This window comes from Vigna radiata, chromosome 10 (assembly GCF_000741045.1).
Source record: "Vigna radiata var. radiata cultivar VC1973A chromosome 10, Vradiata_ver6, whole genome shotgun sequence".
NCBI classification, from domain to species: Eukaryota; Viridiplantae; Streptophyta; class Magnoliopsida; order Fabales; family Fabaceae; genus Vigna; species Vigna radiata.
This window is the reverse complement of record NC_028360.1, coordinates 19,243,731-19,263,134: the sequence shown is the minus strand read 5'-3', so window position 1 is coordinate 19,263,134 and position 19,404 is coordinate 19,243,731. Positions and strand designations below refer to the sequence as shown.

Below are 19,404 nucleotides of genomic sequence, written 5' to 3'. Positions count from 1 at the left end.
CACTTATATAATTTTAAATATATTATATACTAAGTTAGTGATTATATTTTACCTGAAAAATAAAATAAAATTAATGAGCAATAAAAAATATTAAAACGAAAATTTAAAATAACTAACTTGGATTTTTAATAATTATAATAATAGAAGTGTATAAAAATCTTAACTCAAGTGTGTTGTTCTAAAAAAATGTAAAAAGTGCAACAATTATAATTAGCAGAAGGGTAAAAAGTTGGGTGTTCAAGAATGGTGACCTTTTTATCTTTTTTTCAATGCTGCACTTCTGTTTGGGTCTTGGGCCTTCGTTGTAGTCTTATCTCTTTTCGATTGGTTGTCTTTGACAAAATTATTATAGTACTTTCAAGTCTCGTAAAAGAAGATAAAAAAAGATGATATAGTAGAATAAAATGACTCAATTCAACGAAACTAACTTCTAATCCACAAAACAATGTTTGAATGTTTTTAAATTTTGGTTGGATTGTGTGTAGGGAGAAATAAAAACACGGTTATTATGTCATGTGTAGTGAGTTTTGAATACATCCAACTTCCAAATAATCTGGTGTATACATTCATGCAATACCAAATAATTAAAGAAATGTTTCACTCGCTGTTTACTGATAAAAACATGTTCACTAAACAATGTCCTGCGTGATTTTGTACAGGCAAAATAGTTAGGCACAGAGAACCGTCATACACTTAGCCAAACCAAAACTTTACTACACAAGTTCCTTCTGTTTCGGTTCAAGAACTGGAGGATCAACCACAATCCCCATATTTGCTGCAGTGCCAGCTATAATTCTCATAGCTGATTCTATAGTCGAGCAATTCAAGTCCGGCAGCTTTTCCACAGCAATTGTACGCAATTGATCAATTGTGATCTTTCCTACCTTTTCCGCCTTGGGGTCTTTTGAACCCTTTTCCACCCCTAAATAGCAATTTCAAGTTAGACGGTTTTGAACTTTGAACATTGAATTCATTAAAAAACACAATAATCTTTTACTAGAGTACGAAATGCCTGATGCTCTATCAAATCAATAACAGCAAAAGCAACATATCTCTTGCATTCTGTTCAGATTTACTATGAGTAATACAAGGCGAGACTATTCACTAAAAAACTGAATTTCAGTCATCAAGTAAAACAAATTTTGTGCTAGAATGCTATTTCGATCTCCGGTATACTGTAAATAAAATTCCACACACAAAAAGGCAAACTTCGTTTCATAATCCGTATAGACAGATTTTAACTGCTACATGGAGTTCTCAAACCATTAAAAGCAGCTCGTGGACAACGAGGCAAGTCAACCCATGACAAAAGATTAGTCCATACAGTCAAAGGGTGTAAAAATTAACAAAACCTCGGTGCATACCCAAACTGATTTATTAGTACGATATTTAAGTCAACCAACTATGTTAACATGTTCCAAATCCAATCCAAGGCAATATAGCAAGAAACTGAATCGGTTTGTAAATCAATAATGTGCTATATCACTTAATTTCAAGCAGAGCACAAGTAAGAAAATTCAGTGTTCCTTAATCACAAATGAGCTAAGAAACTTGGTAAAGAAAAAGAATGTGTTCGAGATAAAGGGTCCGATAAGATAACATAGATGATTCCTTCCTTGTCTGTCTTGAAATAAACCAACGCATAAACAAAATATTGTCATTGGAAACAACAGATTATACTACCGAGGGCAACATAATATCAAACAGTTTGGAGGCAGTGGGTGGTTGTGAACATACCAGCGGCTTTAAGAAGTAGAACCGAAGCAGGTGGGGTCTTCAATATGAAAGTAAAGCTTTTATCCTACAGAGTGAAAACACAAGTAAATTGACATTGGCGACGGGGAAAATGAGAATAACTTGAGAACTAAGAACTGACGTCGTAGACTGTGATCTCCACGGGAATGACATAACCGGGCTTATCGGCGGTTTTAGCATTGTAATCCTTGCAAAAAGCCATTATATTGACACCCTTGGATCCAAGAGCAGGGCCAACAGGAGGAGCGGGTGTAGCCTTCCCAGCTTCAAGAGCCAGCTTTATAATTCCAACCACTGCACCACCCAACAGAAAATACAAAGTAAGAAACAAAAATCCCAAATTTTAGAGCAGTGAGTGTGAGCTTAAACAAAAACTAAGCTTACCTTTCTTGGCCTTCCCACCGGGTTTAGGGGGAGCCATAGCAATGACATTGAAGCGCCTTCGAATTGGGGCGGAAGGAGAAGGAGTGGGAAGAGGGGTTTTGTTTCCACGAAACGGAAGAGAAATTCTATTCGAGTTTAAGGAGAATTTGACAGAAGTGGAAAAAAATGAAGAAGAAGAGGAACACAACGATGGACAGGTTGTAAGACTTGTGGCCATTGTAGGATCCTTGGTGACTAAATGCAGAAACGGAACTCAAATTGATGGAGGGCAGATAAACGATAAGGCTGGAGGAGATATATTGATACGGCGTCGTCCGACAGTCCTCAATCTACTGGTGGTAAGAGGTAAGAAGATGCTGGACTGAACTTAATTGGGTCATGGTTCAGTCCAATTTCACAACAAATGGGCCTCATTTCATTTTATAAGAATTAGAAGTGACACCTCCAAATATTTTAAAGGGAATAACATGAAATATATTAATAATACTTTTGTTTTTTTAAGGAAAGGAACAAATTAAGAGAATAAAAGAGGCATTTAATTGTTTTCTATGAATTTACAAATTAAACTTATTTCAGGGGACCATTTAATTAAAGCTACTTTGGTCGTATATATTGCGTGAGGAAAACGATTGAGATCTTACAAAATATTAAGACGGTGTCTTAACCAGAAAATTCAGAAAATTGACTTCATAGCCAACTTTCATGGGAATTTCAAAGAGAAATATATGATAGAAGACGACAATTGAAATAAAATATTGACTTACTACATTTTCTTAATAAATTATTTTGGTCATCCAAGATTTTCTTATTGAATTTTCTATATTATTATTAAATAAAACTTAAATTTCTACAACACAGTACAAGTCATCAAAATTAGAAAATTTCAACAAAATTAGTTCTACTCCTCTAACAATTTTATATTTGAGATGTGTAAATTGGATCTACTACACTTCAAACACATAAAGTTTAATTAAAACTAAATTAAGTTAAAAAAAATTGTATTACTATACAAAAATATTCTATAAAATAAATATTTAATTTTGATCTTTTATTACACCTAGATATATGTATGTAAGAGTAGAAGATTACGTACTTTTATTGAATTAAAATACAGACTATATAATATTAACTATTTATAACAATATATAATGGAATTTTCTATCTTAATACATATTTCAAATTCTATTTTATCATTGCATTTTAAAATTATGAAAAATAAATATAAACCACTTGTATGTTAAAATAATCACATACTATATACCACGCATTACTATTTTGACGTGTCACCATTATTCTTTTATTTTATTTTTTCAAACATTAAGAGACGCGAAACATACTAGTTTAATAATAATAATATTAATAAAAAAATTGAAATATTTAATAATATGCATATTAAAAGTTATATAGTATTATTTAAACTAACTTTCTAATTATTTTACGGGTGAGATAAACATTTCAGAATTAATAATTAGTTTAATTAATTAGAGAGGTGATATTTTTATGAAGAACGTTCTAAAGTATGAACCCTTTTTTCTTACTCTTAAACTAAAACATGGTTTCTTAGATCAAATTCTGAATACATTTTTAATAAATATTGATAACGATTTCATAATTAAAAAAAAAAAAAATCCTAGCCACGTTGATCCTAGTTGTGACTTATAAACTTACTGTAATTATCCACTTTTCCATACTCTGTTGGTTGTTATGCATTTTAGACATCCTACAATCATCCTAAAATCATTATTATTTTGCGAAATCTTTAAAATTCCATTCCCAATGTAATTAACAACACATGAACTCACTCCTTTATGAAGCATCAAATATAATCTAAATCGGTCATAAAATAAAAAAAGAGACAAGAGTTTGATAAAAAAATTAATTTAGAAAACTATAAATAATAAATATGTTGCCATTAATCTTGAGAATTATAATAAATTAAAAATATGTACCAAAAAATTAAATAAAAACTTTAATATAAAATTAAAATAAGTGTGTTCATTTATTAAACTAGAGCACGACTTGAAAAGTAACTTTTTTGCTTTATTCACTTTCTCAATCAATTAATTCACAGTATTTTTTTTTTCTCTAGAATGTTTTTTTTACCCGTATAAAAATTAAACCTATCCTAATATCATATTATCCTCATGTTTTTCAAGGATTTTAATTTGGCAGTGAGGTAACAAACTTATGTTTTTTAATATTTGTGAAAGTGTTTAAGTGTTCATGGGTCAATTATTAAAATAAAGTTAGTAAACAATTCACTTATAAATCAAAGTTACAAATATTTTTCAAATTATTAAATTTTCTTTTCAGATTATTAAATTTTCTTTTAGTGTAAATTTCAATAATTAATTAATGTATTTCTCTTATAAAACAATTATATTTTTGGTATTTTTTGTTTTTAAAAATGAAATGGTAGATAAATCAAAAGGATAAAATGAAGAATTATAGACAAGGAGTGAAGATGAAAGTTTGCGCATGTATATAAATTGCACTAAAGTAAATTATCAATGGTAGAATAATATATGGTAAAGTAAATCAATGAAAGTGGTGACTAACTACAACTAACATTAGATTAGTTATTTTTTCTGTTTGTGACATTGTTAGATTGTTTGTGACTACTCAAAATCACCTATGTCTGAGATATACTCATTATTAGCATGTTTTGTAGTAATTATTATATATTCATAACATATTTTTTCGATCAATCTTCAATTATTTTTTTGGTTGCATTTTTTTAGATGTAATTATTCACATGTTTTTGCAGTAGTTATTGTGAATAACATGTTTCCTTATTCATCTTGAGTTCGTCTCTCACTTGCCCTTGTTTTGATATTATTTTGTCTCAATTAAGTTTTTCTTAATGTATTGACAATACTATCTTTCAATCCCTTTTCTCGACGATGATACTTGTGATCATCGGTATTATCCACTTTGGAGTATAGAATTCCGTCACGATTTATCCACAAAAGTCACATCAGAAGATTGAAGGATGAAGAGATATTCAAATTGCGTTTGACAACGACTCCTTATAAACAATATTAGACTAACAGAACAATTGGAGTCTAAGGAAAACCAGAGTTTATCCCCAATTGAGGACTAAAGAAAATCGCTTCTGTTGTCACAATTGACACCAATGTTTCAATCCTAAAATCTATCAAGTGACATCATTAGAATCAATTACTACATTTGAGATATTATTCGTTTTAGATTTTAGAATTATGTGATTTCATTTTTAAATAGGATCTTTCATAGTGTAATTAGGAAAAAGAATATTAAACTTGCATTGACTTAAATTTCTAAATAATATGAAAGTATTGAATGTTCTCCACCATTTTCAACCTTAAATTATTGGAATTAAAATGGTAACTTAAAGTGAATTTAGAAAATAACTATGGTACATAGGGGAGGAGAAGTGGAATAGAATCAGTGATAAGGGAAAAGGTAAAAGTAGATGGTGTGGTTTTGTGTTGAGCAATAATGAGAAAGCGATAAAGGAGAATGCGTAGATTATATTCAACACATCACTCATCTCCATTTTACCACTTTGCATTTTTCAAAGTCCTTTCATCCATTAGGGTATAATTGATTCACTCTCAAAAATTCAAAGTGAAACCTATAAATGAAAAACAAAAAAGAAGTCATCTTCGATGCAATAATCATCTCAAAATTGAACTCAATGTAAAAACAAAAAAATGAGATACACTATTCACTCCAAGGTTATTTAGGCAATTGTATATACACAATACTATTTCCTAGCTTTATTTTTTTTTAATTTATTTTTAATATATGCCTTATAACTTTTTGAAAAAATGTTTTTTTTTTCTATTTAAACTAACTAAAATTTATATTTTACTGTCAATTATAAAATTATTTAAAAGGTTACATACTCATAAAAAGTTACAAGTTTCTATTTATAAATCACATACTAATGAGAAAAACAAAAGTACGCTAAATCGGTTTTTGTTAAACAAATAAAAATCGAATATTTTAGATGTCGGATAGAGTAAGAATTAAATTTAGTAAAAGGACAGATACAGAATTAAAAATGCACAAAATTAAGTACAGTTAATTTAATGAAATAAAGATAAGGAGCTTGCGGTGGTAAGTACTTAAATGCAATGAAATATAAAAAAACTTGAATATATATTTAGTCCAAAATTTGATATTATTATTTTGTTTAATTTTTAAAAATTGTCAAAAACTAAAACTAATCTTCCTAAAACACAATTCTTTTATTTCGTTTCCAGAAAAATTATATTAATTCATTTCTCTCTATTCCAAGAATGTTATTATATTGCATACGAAAACAAAGTGTCAGATTATTAACGAAATTATTCTAAAACAAAACATACTTATTAGGTCAACTTATTTTTCATTTCCTTTCATGAAGTTTTATTAAATCCCAATTTTGACCAACAATTAACAATAAAATATCGTATAAATTTTATAAAAAAAATTGTTATTCTATAAAAAGAAATCATTACTCATAAATCATATATGTATATATTTGTCTATGACTTAAGCAGCAATAGACATAAAAATATCAACGGTACTTTTATAAGGATTATAATTTTTTTACACATTTTTTAAAAATTTAAAAAACACAATTATGATTTTTTGGAAAAGTAATTTCTACATACCTTTTTCCCAAATCCAGAGATTAACAATATATTTAAATCAATAAAATAGCATATCTTTTACAATAAAACTATAACTTAAGATATAAATAATTGGTACTCGAAAAAAAAATTATAGTAAACTATTATTATAACTAAAATGAATTTGAAAAATAAATTATACTTTTAATTTTTTATTTTAAAAATATTGAAACATTATAATCTATAAAATGCATATATATATATATATATATGATATATGAAAGTGTGGAACAGGGAATGTTTGTGTCGAGGACAGAAGACGAAGATTAATGTTGTGAGATTTTGTTTCGTCCATAAATCAATGATTAAAAGTAGACTTATGACTCTTTGAAATGCAGGATAGCAGTGTCAAATGTGAACACATGACAGACTTTTCATATTAAGTAAGTCAATTCTGATAGGGATTGCTGTCAGTGGAAACAAACCCTAAATTATCATAATCTAAATAATATTTTATAGCTTTTGAGCACAAGGGAATACCTATTCTAACATTTCATTATTCCAACCACCATAATCCGTTGATAATAATTATTCCATCAATTATTTATGTAAAATTTTATTTTTATTTTCCGTTTTGAGAACTCATTAATTATAGGTATAATCATTTCACTTGTTATGTAAGCCAGTTCTCAACGTATATAAAACAACATAAACACGGACATATATGCTTCACAGTGCCTTCATGCACACAATTCAAAATTAGCCTCCTCCATGCTTTATATTCATATTATATGTTTCTGATTCTGAATCATATACATTAATTGCTTTTAGCCAAACCGGAAGCCTCCTCCACTTTCCTTTTTAAAAAACGTTGAATTTTTTCTTACAAAATGATGGAACTAAAATATTACAAGTGAGATGAATCCACCTTTTAAAAAAGATCAATAATATAAAGGAATGGATTAATGATTCAAATTATGTGGATCAATTATTTCAAATCAATACATTATATATGCACAAATTATACGACAAAAAAAGTAAAAAGAAAGAGTGAAGAAAGTTACTTAAGATAAGATTATTAATGTGAGAAACATTATTACAAAAAATTTATAAATAAATATAAAGCTTACAAAGATAAAGTATGTAACAAATAATTCATTGTCTCGGGCAACACACACATACATTGAATAACAAAAGTGTTGTGGTTAGATGCATATATTTTTGTGAATGAAGAAATTTAATTATTTAAAATCATTGTCCACCTAACCCCGGGCTCTACGTTTTACATAATACGTATATATAATTTTGAATCCAACCTATAAAAGTGCCTAAAGAAAGGATATGTATCCTTGATATAGATTATTCAGACGTGTCCAAAACGCACAGTTCCTTTAAAAGTATTGGCTATTGGTGCAAATGAATTCACATACAAATGGGTCTATATTTTAATTTTTCCCTTGCATTTTGTATTATCAACTACCTAGACAAAGTACTAGGATGTAACTAGTGGGCGGCTATTGTAAGAACAAAAAACTTTAGCCTTGGTAGGGTTGACTCACGAAACTTACCAACAACACAAAACCTACAAATCAAACATGTGTTTTTGTGGAAAAATAGCTCTCAACAAAACATAGCCACATACATACCAATTCTATATAATTTATACTCACATACCCACTTAGCTCCAAACTCGTGGCCACAAATCTTCTTCTCTTTTCTCTTTTATCTATCATTACACTACCCTTTCTACCATTAATATAATATTTTCATATTTTCAATGTCTGTATACGTATATAGTTTGTGACTATCAGTAAAGAAGGTTACGCCCGTAGAAATGTTGGATAATAAAAGTGCGATCTTGATTGAGACAATTTTGTCCGACAAAATTTCTTGAAAAAAAAAAGTTAATTTTATTTAGGAATATTGACTTGGATTCTTAAGATGTCGTAAAGTAAAAAATTACAACATAGGAATCACATGCTTTAATATTACAATCTAATATTACACTATGGTTCTTTGCTCAAACATGTAAAAATTAAATAGTTCAAGCATTCACAATGTGTGTTCAGCGTTTCACTGATAGAACGAGAAGGAAGTGTTGTATTTAGCCTTTAACCAGAACCCTTAAACTTTGTACAGTATCAAATTTATTTTTTCCGCTCACTGAAGAATTTTAAATAAATTATAAATCTTTATCCTTTTAGATTGTTCCGGAGATAAATACATTAAATATTAATTAACATGACAGAAAATGAAGGAAAACATTATCGTAATACATTTACTAACTACCTATTTCACTCACTGATAATTCGCTTTCAACTATAGTTTTTTCTCCAACATAGTAATCTACATTTTTTCATCAGGTGATTTGAATGTCAATATAAAGAATGGAAATGTTTCTGCAATGAAGAAACAGGATTGACCATGTTAAATGCATTTGAAAACTCAAACTATAAAGTAATTAAATCTAAAAGTTAATGAGTGTATAAGTAAACCAAATGAACTAAAATGATTGTTAAATTTACTTGTATACACTAATATATCCATCCTGCTGTTATTAGAAGATAACAAAGGAATAAATTGAATGAAAGAATGTTAGAGGACTTTTGTGAAATTGCCGACGTCAGTATTACATAAGCATAGCGTCAACAATAGCTTACACGAAAATTGATATACCTCTTACATGATTGTAGTGCTTATAATGAATTGCTCAAATGTAAAAGCTACTATTATGATTTTTTTACTGTTATAAATGATACGATGTGGGTTAATTGAGTTGTAAAGTCTGAACAACAATGGGTCCAGATGGTCATTTTCTATTCTGTAAAGGGAGGGAATATTTTGAGAAGAAAAGAAGACAACAAAGAAACTCCAAAAAAGGGTTTGGACGGTCTTGACCTAAACAATGATACCCCATTCGTCTTATGCCCTTGGAACATTTGTTGGTAACGGGGTCAATACGTCTTTAGACCAAACTGTGGATGCAATTTCATCTTAAATTATGTCATCTCACTTTTCTCTACATTTTCTCTTACAAACCAAAATGTTCTTCCACATCTATGTGGTGTACATATGTTAGAAAAAGATAGCATAAAAGAGAGAGATGGCTGATTAATCTTGTAAGTGTTTCTCTTAATTCTATTTAATCTTATGCAGACAAAAAAACACTAAATTATGATCTCTTTCATAATATAGGACAATGTAAGACAGTGTTAACATATTTTAGTTAGTTTACGTATTGTCAATGAAGGAAAGTAATTGATTGAAGCTGAAGCAGAATGAATAATCTGTGTAAACCCTCGCCGCGTATCTTCATCCTACACCCTTAATAAAATTAAGTTATATATTTTTTAAATATTGCTTGTGTTTTATTTATTAATAATATAAACAAAGCTATATATGTTTAGTAGCATATAAAACACTGGTTCATATTAGTTATTGATATAAACTTTCAATTTCGATTACAAATAATGCTTACCAAATTAAATGACCAAGAACTACATGTAAGTTTTAACCTAAATATATTTTTTTAGCTAATAATAGTGTTAATATATTTAGTTATATTGTTTTTATTATATGTTTTTGTAACACTTTTTTTTTACTATATATTTTACTTTTTTTAAAAAAAAAATTGTTCCTGTCCCTCTTATAATTTTATCTCACGCGTTTTCTCTCTCCTGTATTCATATATTTTTAATTATACAAATAATAGTCATAAGCGATGTAATTTCAACACGACCCAGAAACTTATATTCAAAATTATGTGCTCTTGATTAAAAGATCTAGAAGAACATGACTTTTTTAATGAAATATTGTGCATAAATTATCTATAAGATAGAGTTAGATTATATTAAGAAGTTGAGATTATTTATTTTAATTTATTTTTCTCTCTAAATTTAATTTCTTAATTTTTTTTTATCATTTTAAGAGTTTCGTTAACTAATGTCCTTAGATATGGATTAAAAAAAATCAATAAATAAAAATTTATTGTTAGAGTGACGTAATGGATGAGAGAAAAATTATATTTTTCATTTTAACTGGAACTATTTCTTATGTATTGATTAATATTTTTTTTTATATTTCTAAAAAATATTGAAACAAAACTGAAGTAGTTGTGGCACCTGGTTAAGTGGCCTAATTCACTACAACAAAGCATCTTTAATAATATTATGTTTGAGAAAAATGTAAATAAAATAAATAGAATGCAATATAAACGGGTAAGTGTGTGAAGAGTTAAGAGTCAAAGCTTTGAGGGTTTGACTCATGTGGTAAGAAGAGGCCCCACGTGCTTGTTGCACGCGCGCATGCTTGGTGGGACCGTTGTTGACTCTTGCCGCCTTAAATGACAACCAGGTCATAAGCATGACGTCAACTTTCGCCATTTCAAGAATACTTTGCCCACTCAAATTTATTAATAAATATTTTCGCTTAATTTCTTATGTTCCTTTTTGTTTTTTTCCCTAATCTTTATTAGCGTACATGTATATGGTGGTTAGACTCTAACAAGTTTTAAACATTAAGCCCACCTATTCAAACAAGTTGCTTATTTAACGTGTTTTAAATAAAAATTATTTATTACTTTAAATAAACAATAGAATTATTCTATACTAATTACATAGTGGGTGTTTTGTATAGTCAAAGACAATATGCATAAAAATTAAATTTTAAGAAAAATGAGAGTCCAAATATGAGATGATTTGGCAGATGTTTGAAGCTTTGAAGCTAATGAAGACGTACTAAATATTAGGCAGTGGTCCATAACACATACGATTCGATTCAAGAATATATATTGCATGATTAGTACGTAAACCCAATAAATTCCGCAAGTCACTCCCTGACAAATTTAAATTCTAAAATTTAATATTTAAACTGAGATTAGCCATCTTAAACAAAAACATCTATGTTATGTCAAAGTAAACTTTCAAAGATCAACAAGTTTCCTTTAAGTCAATTTCCTCTCAATTTCAAAGGACACACAAACTTACTATGGATCTGACCTAACTTCTGTTACTGCCCGAATCATCAACTTGGACTTTTTCTCTAAGAAAATTCTCTTCCTTCTTCTTTCCAAATATATATTATATTGTGTTGACAATTTTGTTGTAATCATAGCTGCTAAGAATTACTCCGATCTGACTTTAATTTGCACTAATTAATTGCTATTTTTAGTCAATACGTTTTCTCTCATAAATAACATAAAAAAATATCTATTTGTGGGAAGGGTTATTAATACATGTTCTGTTTCTTTATACAAATAATTAAATACAGAAGTCGAAATATAAATCGTTTACTTCATTTTCAATAGAATGTATATATCTTTGCTTTTTCTCCTAACCACTTAAATGATAGCAAATCTTAATTATCAATTGATAAGATATAATTACTATGCTTAACAAATAAGTTATATATCTGTTCGTTTCTTTATTTGTTCAGGGCCCATATATCTTATAGCGACCAAGAGAATGTTAATACATCATTGTGTCAAATTCTACGACAAATTTTTCAGAAATTTTGGTTTATTTAAATTGGGCAGAATAAAATAATTATAACTTGTTTTTTCTAATCCAATATGATTTCCATAAGTTATGATGTTCGTATGTTTTCATGAGTTGTGATTCCTTTTCAAGTAATGTTTAGAGATGCAAAAGGCAAAAACATCATTGTTGGATTGGATTTAAGTAAATTTAAATATAACATCTAATTGAATTTAATATTATACTCAATTAAGACCTTAGATTAAATCGGATCATTTCTTTATTTATTTATTGTATTTACTTTCATTTTTCCAATAAAAAACATTACCAAAAATCTTTAGTAACTTTATTTAAAATAGGAAGACAAAAATATAACTAGATTTTTTAATAGTATATATGTATGTGTGTGTGATGCAATACATATGAAGTTAATTAAAGATAAAAGAAGCACAAAGAACACAAAATTTGGAAGTAAAAGACAAATAAGTTTAACCGTATTATTTTAGTAAAATATCAAAACATATATGAGTTTACCTCTTAGTATTTCTTGACTTAAAATGATATTTTTCATGTTATGAAATTACAAAATAAATAAATAAATGTAGTGTAAAATATAAAAAATATAAAAATAAATTACTTATTTAAAATTGTAAAAGAATTTCTCATTGATTTAAAATTTTCAACGCGCTTTTATGAAGGACATGGGCGTAAAAAATGAAGATTAGATAGAAACTCAATTAATCTTGTACCAAAATAAGTTTTTAATAATTCTGATACTATGTTATTAGCTTTGATATTATATGCAAAGACAGTGAAATTTGTTCAATTCAACTTTTAAATTACTTATTAAGTAAAAGAAAAAAAGACTTAAACTTACTTCATTTACTTTTTATTAACCAACTTTTTTTCTTTCAAAAGAAATATTAGAAATACTTTGTCGATTTAATCAATTTTACTTACCCTTTCAAACATTCACTTTTTTTTTTTTAATTGTTTCCCTTTGTGTGCTGTTACCATGAATTTAAGCATTTCACCTTCAATTCAACTTAAATAAATAAAAGCTAGAAACAATGTAAATTTAATAAAACATACTCACTTACACAAAAGTACATAAACAGAAATATAGGGTACAAGTTGACTCAAAATAAAGAAAATTATAAGAATTATGCTATACATAATGATAGAAAACATAATGTCATCAATCACAAATTGAGCCTGGGAAGCTTTTTAAATAAATGCAAACTGCAATGTATACATTGGGATCATCATATTAAGGTATCAACTAATAAGAATGAAATGAATCAAATTAATATTAGATACCAAATCGTAATTAAATGTATGCCAGTGAATTAAAAATAAAAAACTCGAATAAACTGTTTACAATCGAAGATTATAGCAGCTGATATATAAAGTTATAAAGAAAAATGGCAATATATAAATCGCACTGTGTACTGCAATCGCAAAATACCATTGTTTGTTCACAAAGTCTATTTTAAGATAAATAAGTACATTTATTCTTTTAGGAATTTAAACATGTTTTGGACTCACTAAATGTTAATATTATACTATAAAATGTAATTGATGTCACCTAAAATGGTAATTTAATGTTTTACTAAATATATAAGTAATTAATTAATGTTTTTAGAAATGAAAACCAAAGATGTATTGAAAGAGTTAAATCGAAAATTGTTAACTTTATATAAGAATGAAAAATATATCTAAAAGTCTTAAAAATGAAATAAAGCTTTTTTGGTGTCATGATAAAACAATGATGTTACATTAAAAGAAGAGATATTGTACGATTTGTTAATTTACCTAATCGAAATAATTGTGTAAATAAAATATACGCTAAGGTGTAAGTCAAGATGATGAGATTATGTATGACAATCTAATCTGAAAGACATAGAACAAAAGCTGAACGCCAAAGAGAGTAGGGGTTGACATTGATTTAATTACGTATGGGTTATCTATTTTCTTCATTTAACAAGTATTTGACATCAAACACAAGTATTCTGCAGCAGTTGAAACTATCTAAACTAATATGTATTAACTACCTTAAGCCAAATATGTTTTCATTCTGCGTGGAATATTGTGTACCTCAGCTAATATCTAAGGGAACACTGCCATTGTTGACATAGAATCTGGTCCCTGCTACAGTTATGTTAGGTCAAGCATTAGTTACATTCTTGTGTTTTCGTTTCACCAACCCGCGTGACGTACACGCGCCTTCTTACACCATCATGCCCACCCAATGTTCATTTTAAAATTCAAAATATTAGTGAATTTTCTCACCTACTAGGTTTTTTTTTATTCACCTTGCTATTGTGGTACTACAATGTCTTCCATGATAAACATCTGGACCAATAGATGGTCCTCAACCTTTTGAATTATTATAATTGTGTATCACATACCACAACTTCTGAGACAAAAACGGAGGACTCAAAGTAAAAAATCGATAAATCCCTGTATGATTGATAAATATCTACTTAATTACTTTATTATTTGATAAATTATTAGTTTTTAATTTTCTGTAAATTTTATAGTGTTTTGATTTTACTCAATCTGATTTTCTAAAACGTATGGAACCAGTTGTTGATGAAAATTTTCCTTGACAACACTTAGATTTGATATCCTAGTTAAAAATTTAAAACTCAGTTCCATTACAAAATAAAATATAAAATGACGTTTTGAACCACAGTTTAGAAATCAGGGAATTTGAACCACATGATCTTATTCATCCATAGTCAATACCATCATACTCACGAAACTTTACACATAAGGAACACAACACAAGTAATGTATTAATTATAATTGTTACACATTTTTTTAAAGAAAAAGTAAGACAGAGAGAAACAAATCCAGGACAAATAAACAAACACCAATTAATTATATTTTGTAAAAGAGAATTAGAATTGGATTCAAAATTCTCTATTTCTCTTTTTTTCATTTGTCAAATCATCCCTTGTAATGTCAACCGCGTTCCGGTAATCTCCTTAGCCGTACCCTTTCAACCGTTCCTTATATAAAATGTCGCAAGCTCCCACACCTTTCATATATACCAATAAGCTTCTGAGTAGTGTGTGACCGTGTTAGAAGATCTCAAAGATACAGGCAAATCTGCAAATTCTTAAGGACACAGATTCAGCAGATAAACACGTATAGCGTAAGTCTTGCCATGGCTGAGGAGTTTCAAGCTGCTATTTGTGGTGAAAGTTGGTGGAATATTAATTCAACAAGAAGTGTGTTCCCTCTTATCTCATCAACATGTTCCGTGGCAGCAGCTGATGCAGGAAACTACAGTACTTGGCAAAGCACTGATTTCGTGGATTTGAAGGGAACTAGGTCTTGCGCTGAGGACATTAATAACTTTATTTCTTCTGATAATTCTCTGAGTTTTCTTGATGTTGAGAAGCCCCAGCAGAGGGACTCGGCTGGTGGAACTGGAAGCATCCTCACCGATTCCACCTTACAAATGATAGGTTTTGGCATGTCATCTTCAACTTCATCGAATTGGAATCAATCTTTATTGTAAGTTTACATAATAGGGTATCTACCAAAACAAATATATGTTGCTATTAGTACGGTCCAAAACTTCCACCAAGGAAGCAAAAGTTGTTTTTCTTTAGCTTTTTCTTGTTGTTTCTTTTGAAAAAGGAACTTCCTCTTATCAAGCATATCCTTATCTTTTTTTAATTTCTTTCTCTGCAGAGGGAGCGATTTTCATTCTGTGCTTCAAGGAGAAACAGGCATGGATGGCGATCTACCAAAGAATTTCTCATCTTCTGGTGGCCAAGGTTCCACCGTTGATGCTTTCAAGTCAATGAACCAAGAATTTTCCTTGGATCAGCAGAGTCTGAATTCCGTTGTTACGAGCACCGGATCATTATCTGGTGGTTTTCCAGTTGTTTCAGCCTCCTATAGTTACCCTTCAACCTTGATACAAGGCTTATACGACCCTGAGCCTCAACCACAGCCACAGAACTCACTTTTCACCAACCCCCCCATGTCCTATTCTTCATCTACCGCAAACTATGGGACATGTTCCAATGAACTGTCACCAACTTGGGCCAAAATCTCTTCACTTCTCAAGCCCTCAACGCCAAAACAGCAGCTTAGTGGGTTGCACTTTTCCAACAACACTTCTTTCTGGAATGGTTCGGCCGAAGCACTTCATGACATAAGAGCAGGTGTTTTTGCTTCCTCACAGGCGCAATATCAAACGCCAAAATTTGAAGAGAAATCCAACAGCTCCAATAATCTATTAAACAAGGTTATTAATTAATTAACGCTTTCCAAATTTGTAAATATATCCACTGCTGGCTAGCTAGCTCTAGGTTTTTATTTTTTATTTTTTTGTGGGTTAAAAGTGATAATATCGGTTAAACTGCAGCTCAAGAGAGAAGAATCACCAGACGCAATCTCATCTGCGAAGAAAAATTCTTCTGAGCCTGCATTCAAGAGGCAAAGAATTGAGACTCCATCTCCATTACCAACTTTTAAGGTACTGTAGTGTTATATGTTTATTTTTCATTTAGTATCATGAGTTTTTGCTTTTTCTTCATTTTATTCTATATATGTGCGAGACTGCTAAACCTTCATAATAATATATAACTATTTAGAATTGATCAAGCTGATATGCATATATGGACAGGTAAGGAAGGAAAAGCTAGGGGACCGCATCACTGCTCTTCAGCAATTGGTTTCACCTTTTGGAAAGGTAAATTTATGTATGTTCTTAGTTTCGCCTTTTTTTTTTCCCTTCACAGCAGCTTTGTCAATGATATGGTAGAATTTGAACCTTTACCTTTTTAGACTCTGAAGGGTAAAAACTAACCGGATATTATACTCTTATTGATTTTAATAGACGGACACAGCATCCGTTCTTCACGAAGCCATCGAGTACATCAAGTTCCTTCATGACCAAGTCAGTGTATGTTTCCATTGTTCTTACTTTGTTTTAAAGAAAACCCTAATTATACACACACACACACACATATTTTCTTGGCTTATAATATGTAAGTTGTTCAGAAGGAAAGTTAAGCGACAAGGCTTTATAAGTGTTTAAATATAGTTTTCGTTCTTAATTTCAGGTGTTGAGCACTCCATATATTAAAAATGGAGCTCCCATTCAACACCAGCAGGTACACGATAATAATTTTATTTTATCTCACGTTTCAAGCGACACAAATGCACTTAGCACATCTAGATTCACTGCAGTCAAAATCGCCGTAGTGAATGATGTATTGAAACATAAAGCATTTGATAATTCTATTCTGGTTTATCTTATGCATTATTGGATGGTTCAACACTATTATATTGTCACTAACTACATTACCTGCAAATAAATATCATTAATCAATAAATTTTTGAATGGATTAAGATAATGAATAGATGAAAATGGTGAAGCGTTTATGTTATGTACACAACGTGAGTAAATGTAGTGAATGGGTCCATGCATGCAGTGAATGTAAAGATTTTTGTTGAGGATTTTGAAATATTTGTATATGGGTGTGTTTGAAGGATTGTGATAATCTGAAGGAGTCAGAAGGGCGAAAAGAAGATCTGAGAAGCCGAGGGCTGTGTTTAGTACCGATTTCGAGCACGTTCCCGGTGGCTAATGAGAGCAGTGTTGATTTCTGGACGCCAACATTCGGAGGTGCAGTGATTGGCAGGTAGAGAGCAGTGGAGAAATGGTGACCATATAAAAACTAAATATTTATGAGTGTAAAGTAAAGGAAAGAAGAAGAAGAAGAAGAAGACACGATTGTTAAAGAGAAAATTAAAGGTGAAGATAAGAAAAGAGAAAAAGGGGAAGGAAAGAAAAGGAATGTGAGTGTTGATTCAAAGAGGACACGTAAAGCAGACTGATGTAGCTGGTAAATGATTAGAGAGTACTGGAAGAGAATAATAGATTAGCTAGCAATAGTGTTTTAATTATTAAAGTCGATGGGTGGCAGGAACAAGTGCTAAATTCAGAGGCATTTGACACATTAGATTATACAGAGTTTTTGTTGCTGCTGTTCTTAGAGTCACTGTTATATGCCTGAATTTAGCAGATGGGGCTACCCAGTTAAAACGCCTTTTGTTCCTGCTGATCGATGTATATCTATCTATATCTATATATATTGAATCTTTAAAGAGGTGTTGTATTAGTTTTATTATTCGAAGAGATCGTTTTCATGTTAAATGTTTTTGGGTTATTTGATTAAAGGTGGTAGTGTGATGATGCATATAGTGGCTTTTCTTGTTACTTTCCCGTTTTAGGGTTATTTATTTTTGTCTACTCATCCAAATAGTGTGGCTAATTATAAATTATGAATAAGTTAGGCGAGGGCACGCGGCATATGGCTTTTCAAGCACGAATCAAATCATTGTCTTTGTCTTTCAATCATTATGCTCCATCCTTATAAATTCTTATCTTCCCCCTATCACAATGCTTATGTCTTATTATAAATATTCAGATTACAAATGTGAGGTTCTGAAATTTTTCTTTACCATTATTTGGTACAGTTGCTTAAATGTTTCCAATTAAAATTAAATCTTTGCTTTGGTAATTGGTATTATTAAACACATGTTTGCGAATTTTAGCCCTCTATTTTCCGGGCAACGTTTATTTCTATGTTTATCTGGCTGGTTTTTCATGGATTCCCTGCATTAAACAAAAATAACAACTTGTGTGCATTAAATTAGTATGTTTAATTTATCTAAAAATCCTGGTTAGTATTTTACCAATCAATATTTTTATTTTAGTTTTAGTTTATTTATTTACAATTAAAATATTTTATTTTATTTATTTCATTTTATTGCAATTTTCACATCAATCATAGGCATGCACAAAAATAAAGCTTATAAAGACTTAATTTCACTCTTTCTCATGAGTTGACTTTTGGATTTGGGTTAGGTTTAATCCAAATTAAATAACCTAAAACCTAAAAGCCCTAATATATATTTGTCTGGTTTAAAGGCTTACTCCTAGGAAGCATAGAGGTTTCTCTAAATCTTATATCAATTATAAATATGGTACAAAATAGAACTTATGAAGGCGTAGACAATTTTTTTTTCATGAAGAAATTTAAGGATTAAGTTCTCTCCAATTCTAGCTGAAAAAATGATAGATATCTCATTACTTGTTATATTATTGAAATGTTTAAGCTATGTTTATTTTATCCTTTTTTTTTCACATGTTTTTA

The 19,404-nt window shown here is 29.5% G+C and overlaps 2 protein-coding genes across 3 annotated transcripts; one reads left to right on the top strand and one right to left on the bottom strand.

Moving 5' to 3' along the window:
• Nucleotides 1–480: 480 nt before the first annotated feature.
• Nucleotides 481–2,492, bottom strand: LOC106775690 (50S ribosomal protein L11, chloroplastic). Its single transcript, XM_014662842.2, has 4 exons — nucleotides 2,140–2,492; nucleotides 1,877–2,049; nucleotides 1,738–1,801; nucleotides 481–922 (listed from the first exon to the last, which is right to left on the bottom strand). The coding sequence occupies exons 1-4, from the start codon at nucleotides 2,354–2,356 to the stop codon at nucleotides 714–716; spliced, it is 663 nt and encodes a 220-aa protein (XP_014518328.1). The 5' UTR covers nucleotides 2,357–2,492; the 3' UTR covers nucleotides 481–713.
• Nucleotides 2,493–15,088: 12,596 nt separating this feature from the next.
• On the top strand, nucleotides 15,089–18,401 carry LOC106774522 (transcription factor bHLH112). Of its 2 annotated transcripts, none has more exons than XM_014661544.2 (7): nucleotides 15,089–15,742; nucleotides 15,923–16,484; nucleotides 16,605–16,715; nucleotides 16,866–16,931; nucleotides 17,079–17,138; nucleotides 17,305–17,355; nucleotides 17,735–18,401. In XM_014661544.2, exons 1-7 carry the CDS (start codon nucleotides 15,390–15,392, stop codon nucleotides 17,888–17,890), a joined length of 1,359 nt encoding a protein of 452 aa, XP_014517030.1. In that variant the 5' UTR covers nucleotides 15,089–15,389; the 3' UTR covers nucleotides 17,891–18,401. The 2 variants fall into 2 exon arrangements, with proteins under 2 accessions (XP_014517030.1, XP_014517029.1); XM_014661543.2 differs by having other exon boundaries at nucleotides 15,090–15,742; nucleotides 17,079–17,144.
• The last annotated feature ends 1,003 nt before the right edge of the window (nucleotides 18,402–19,404 follow it).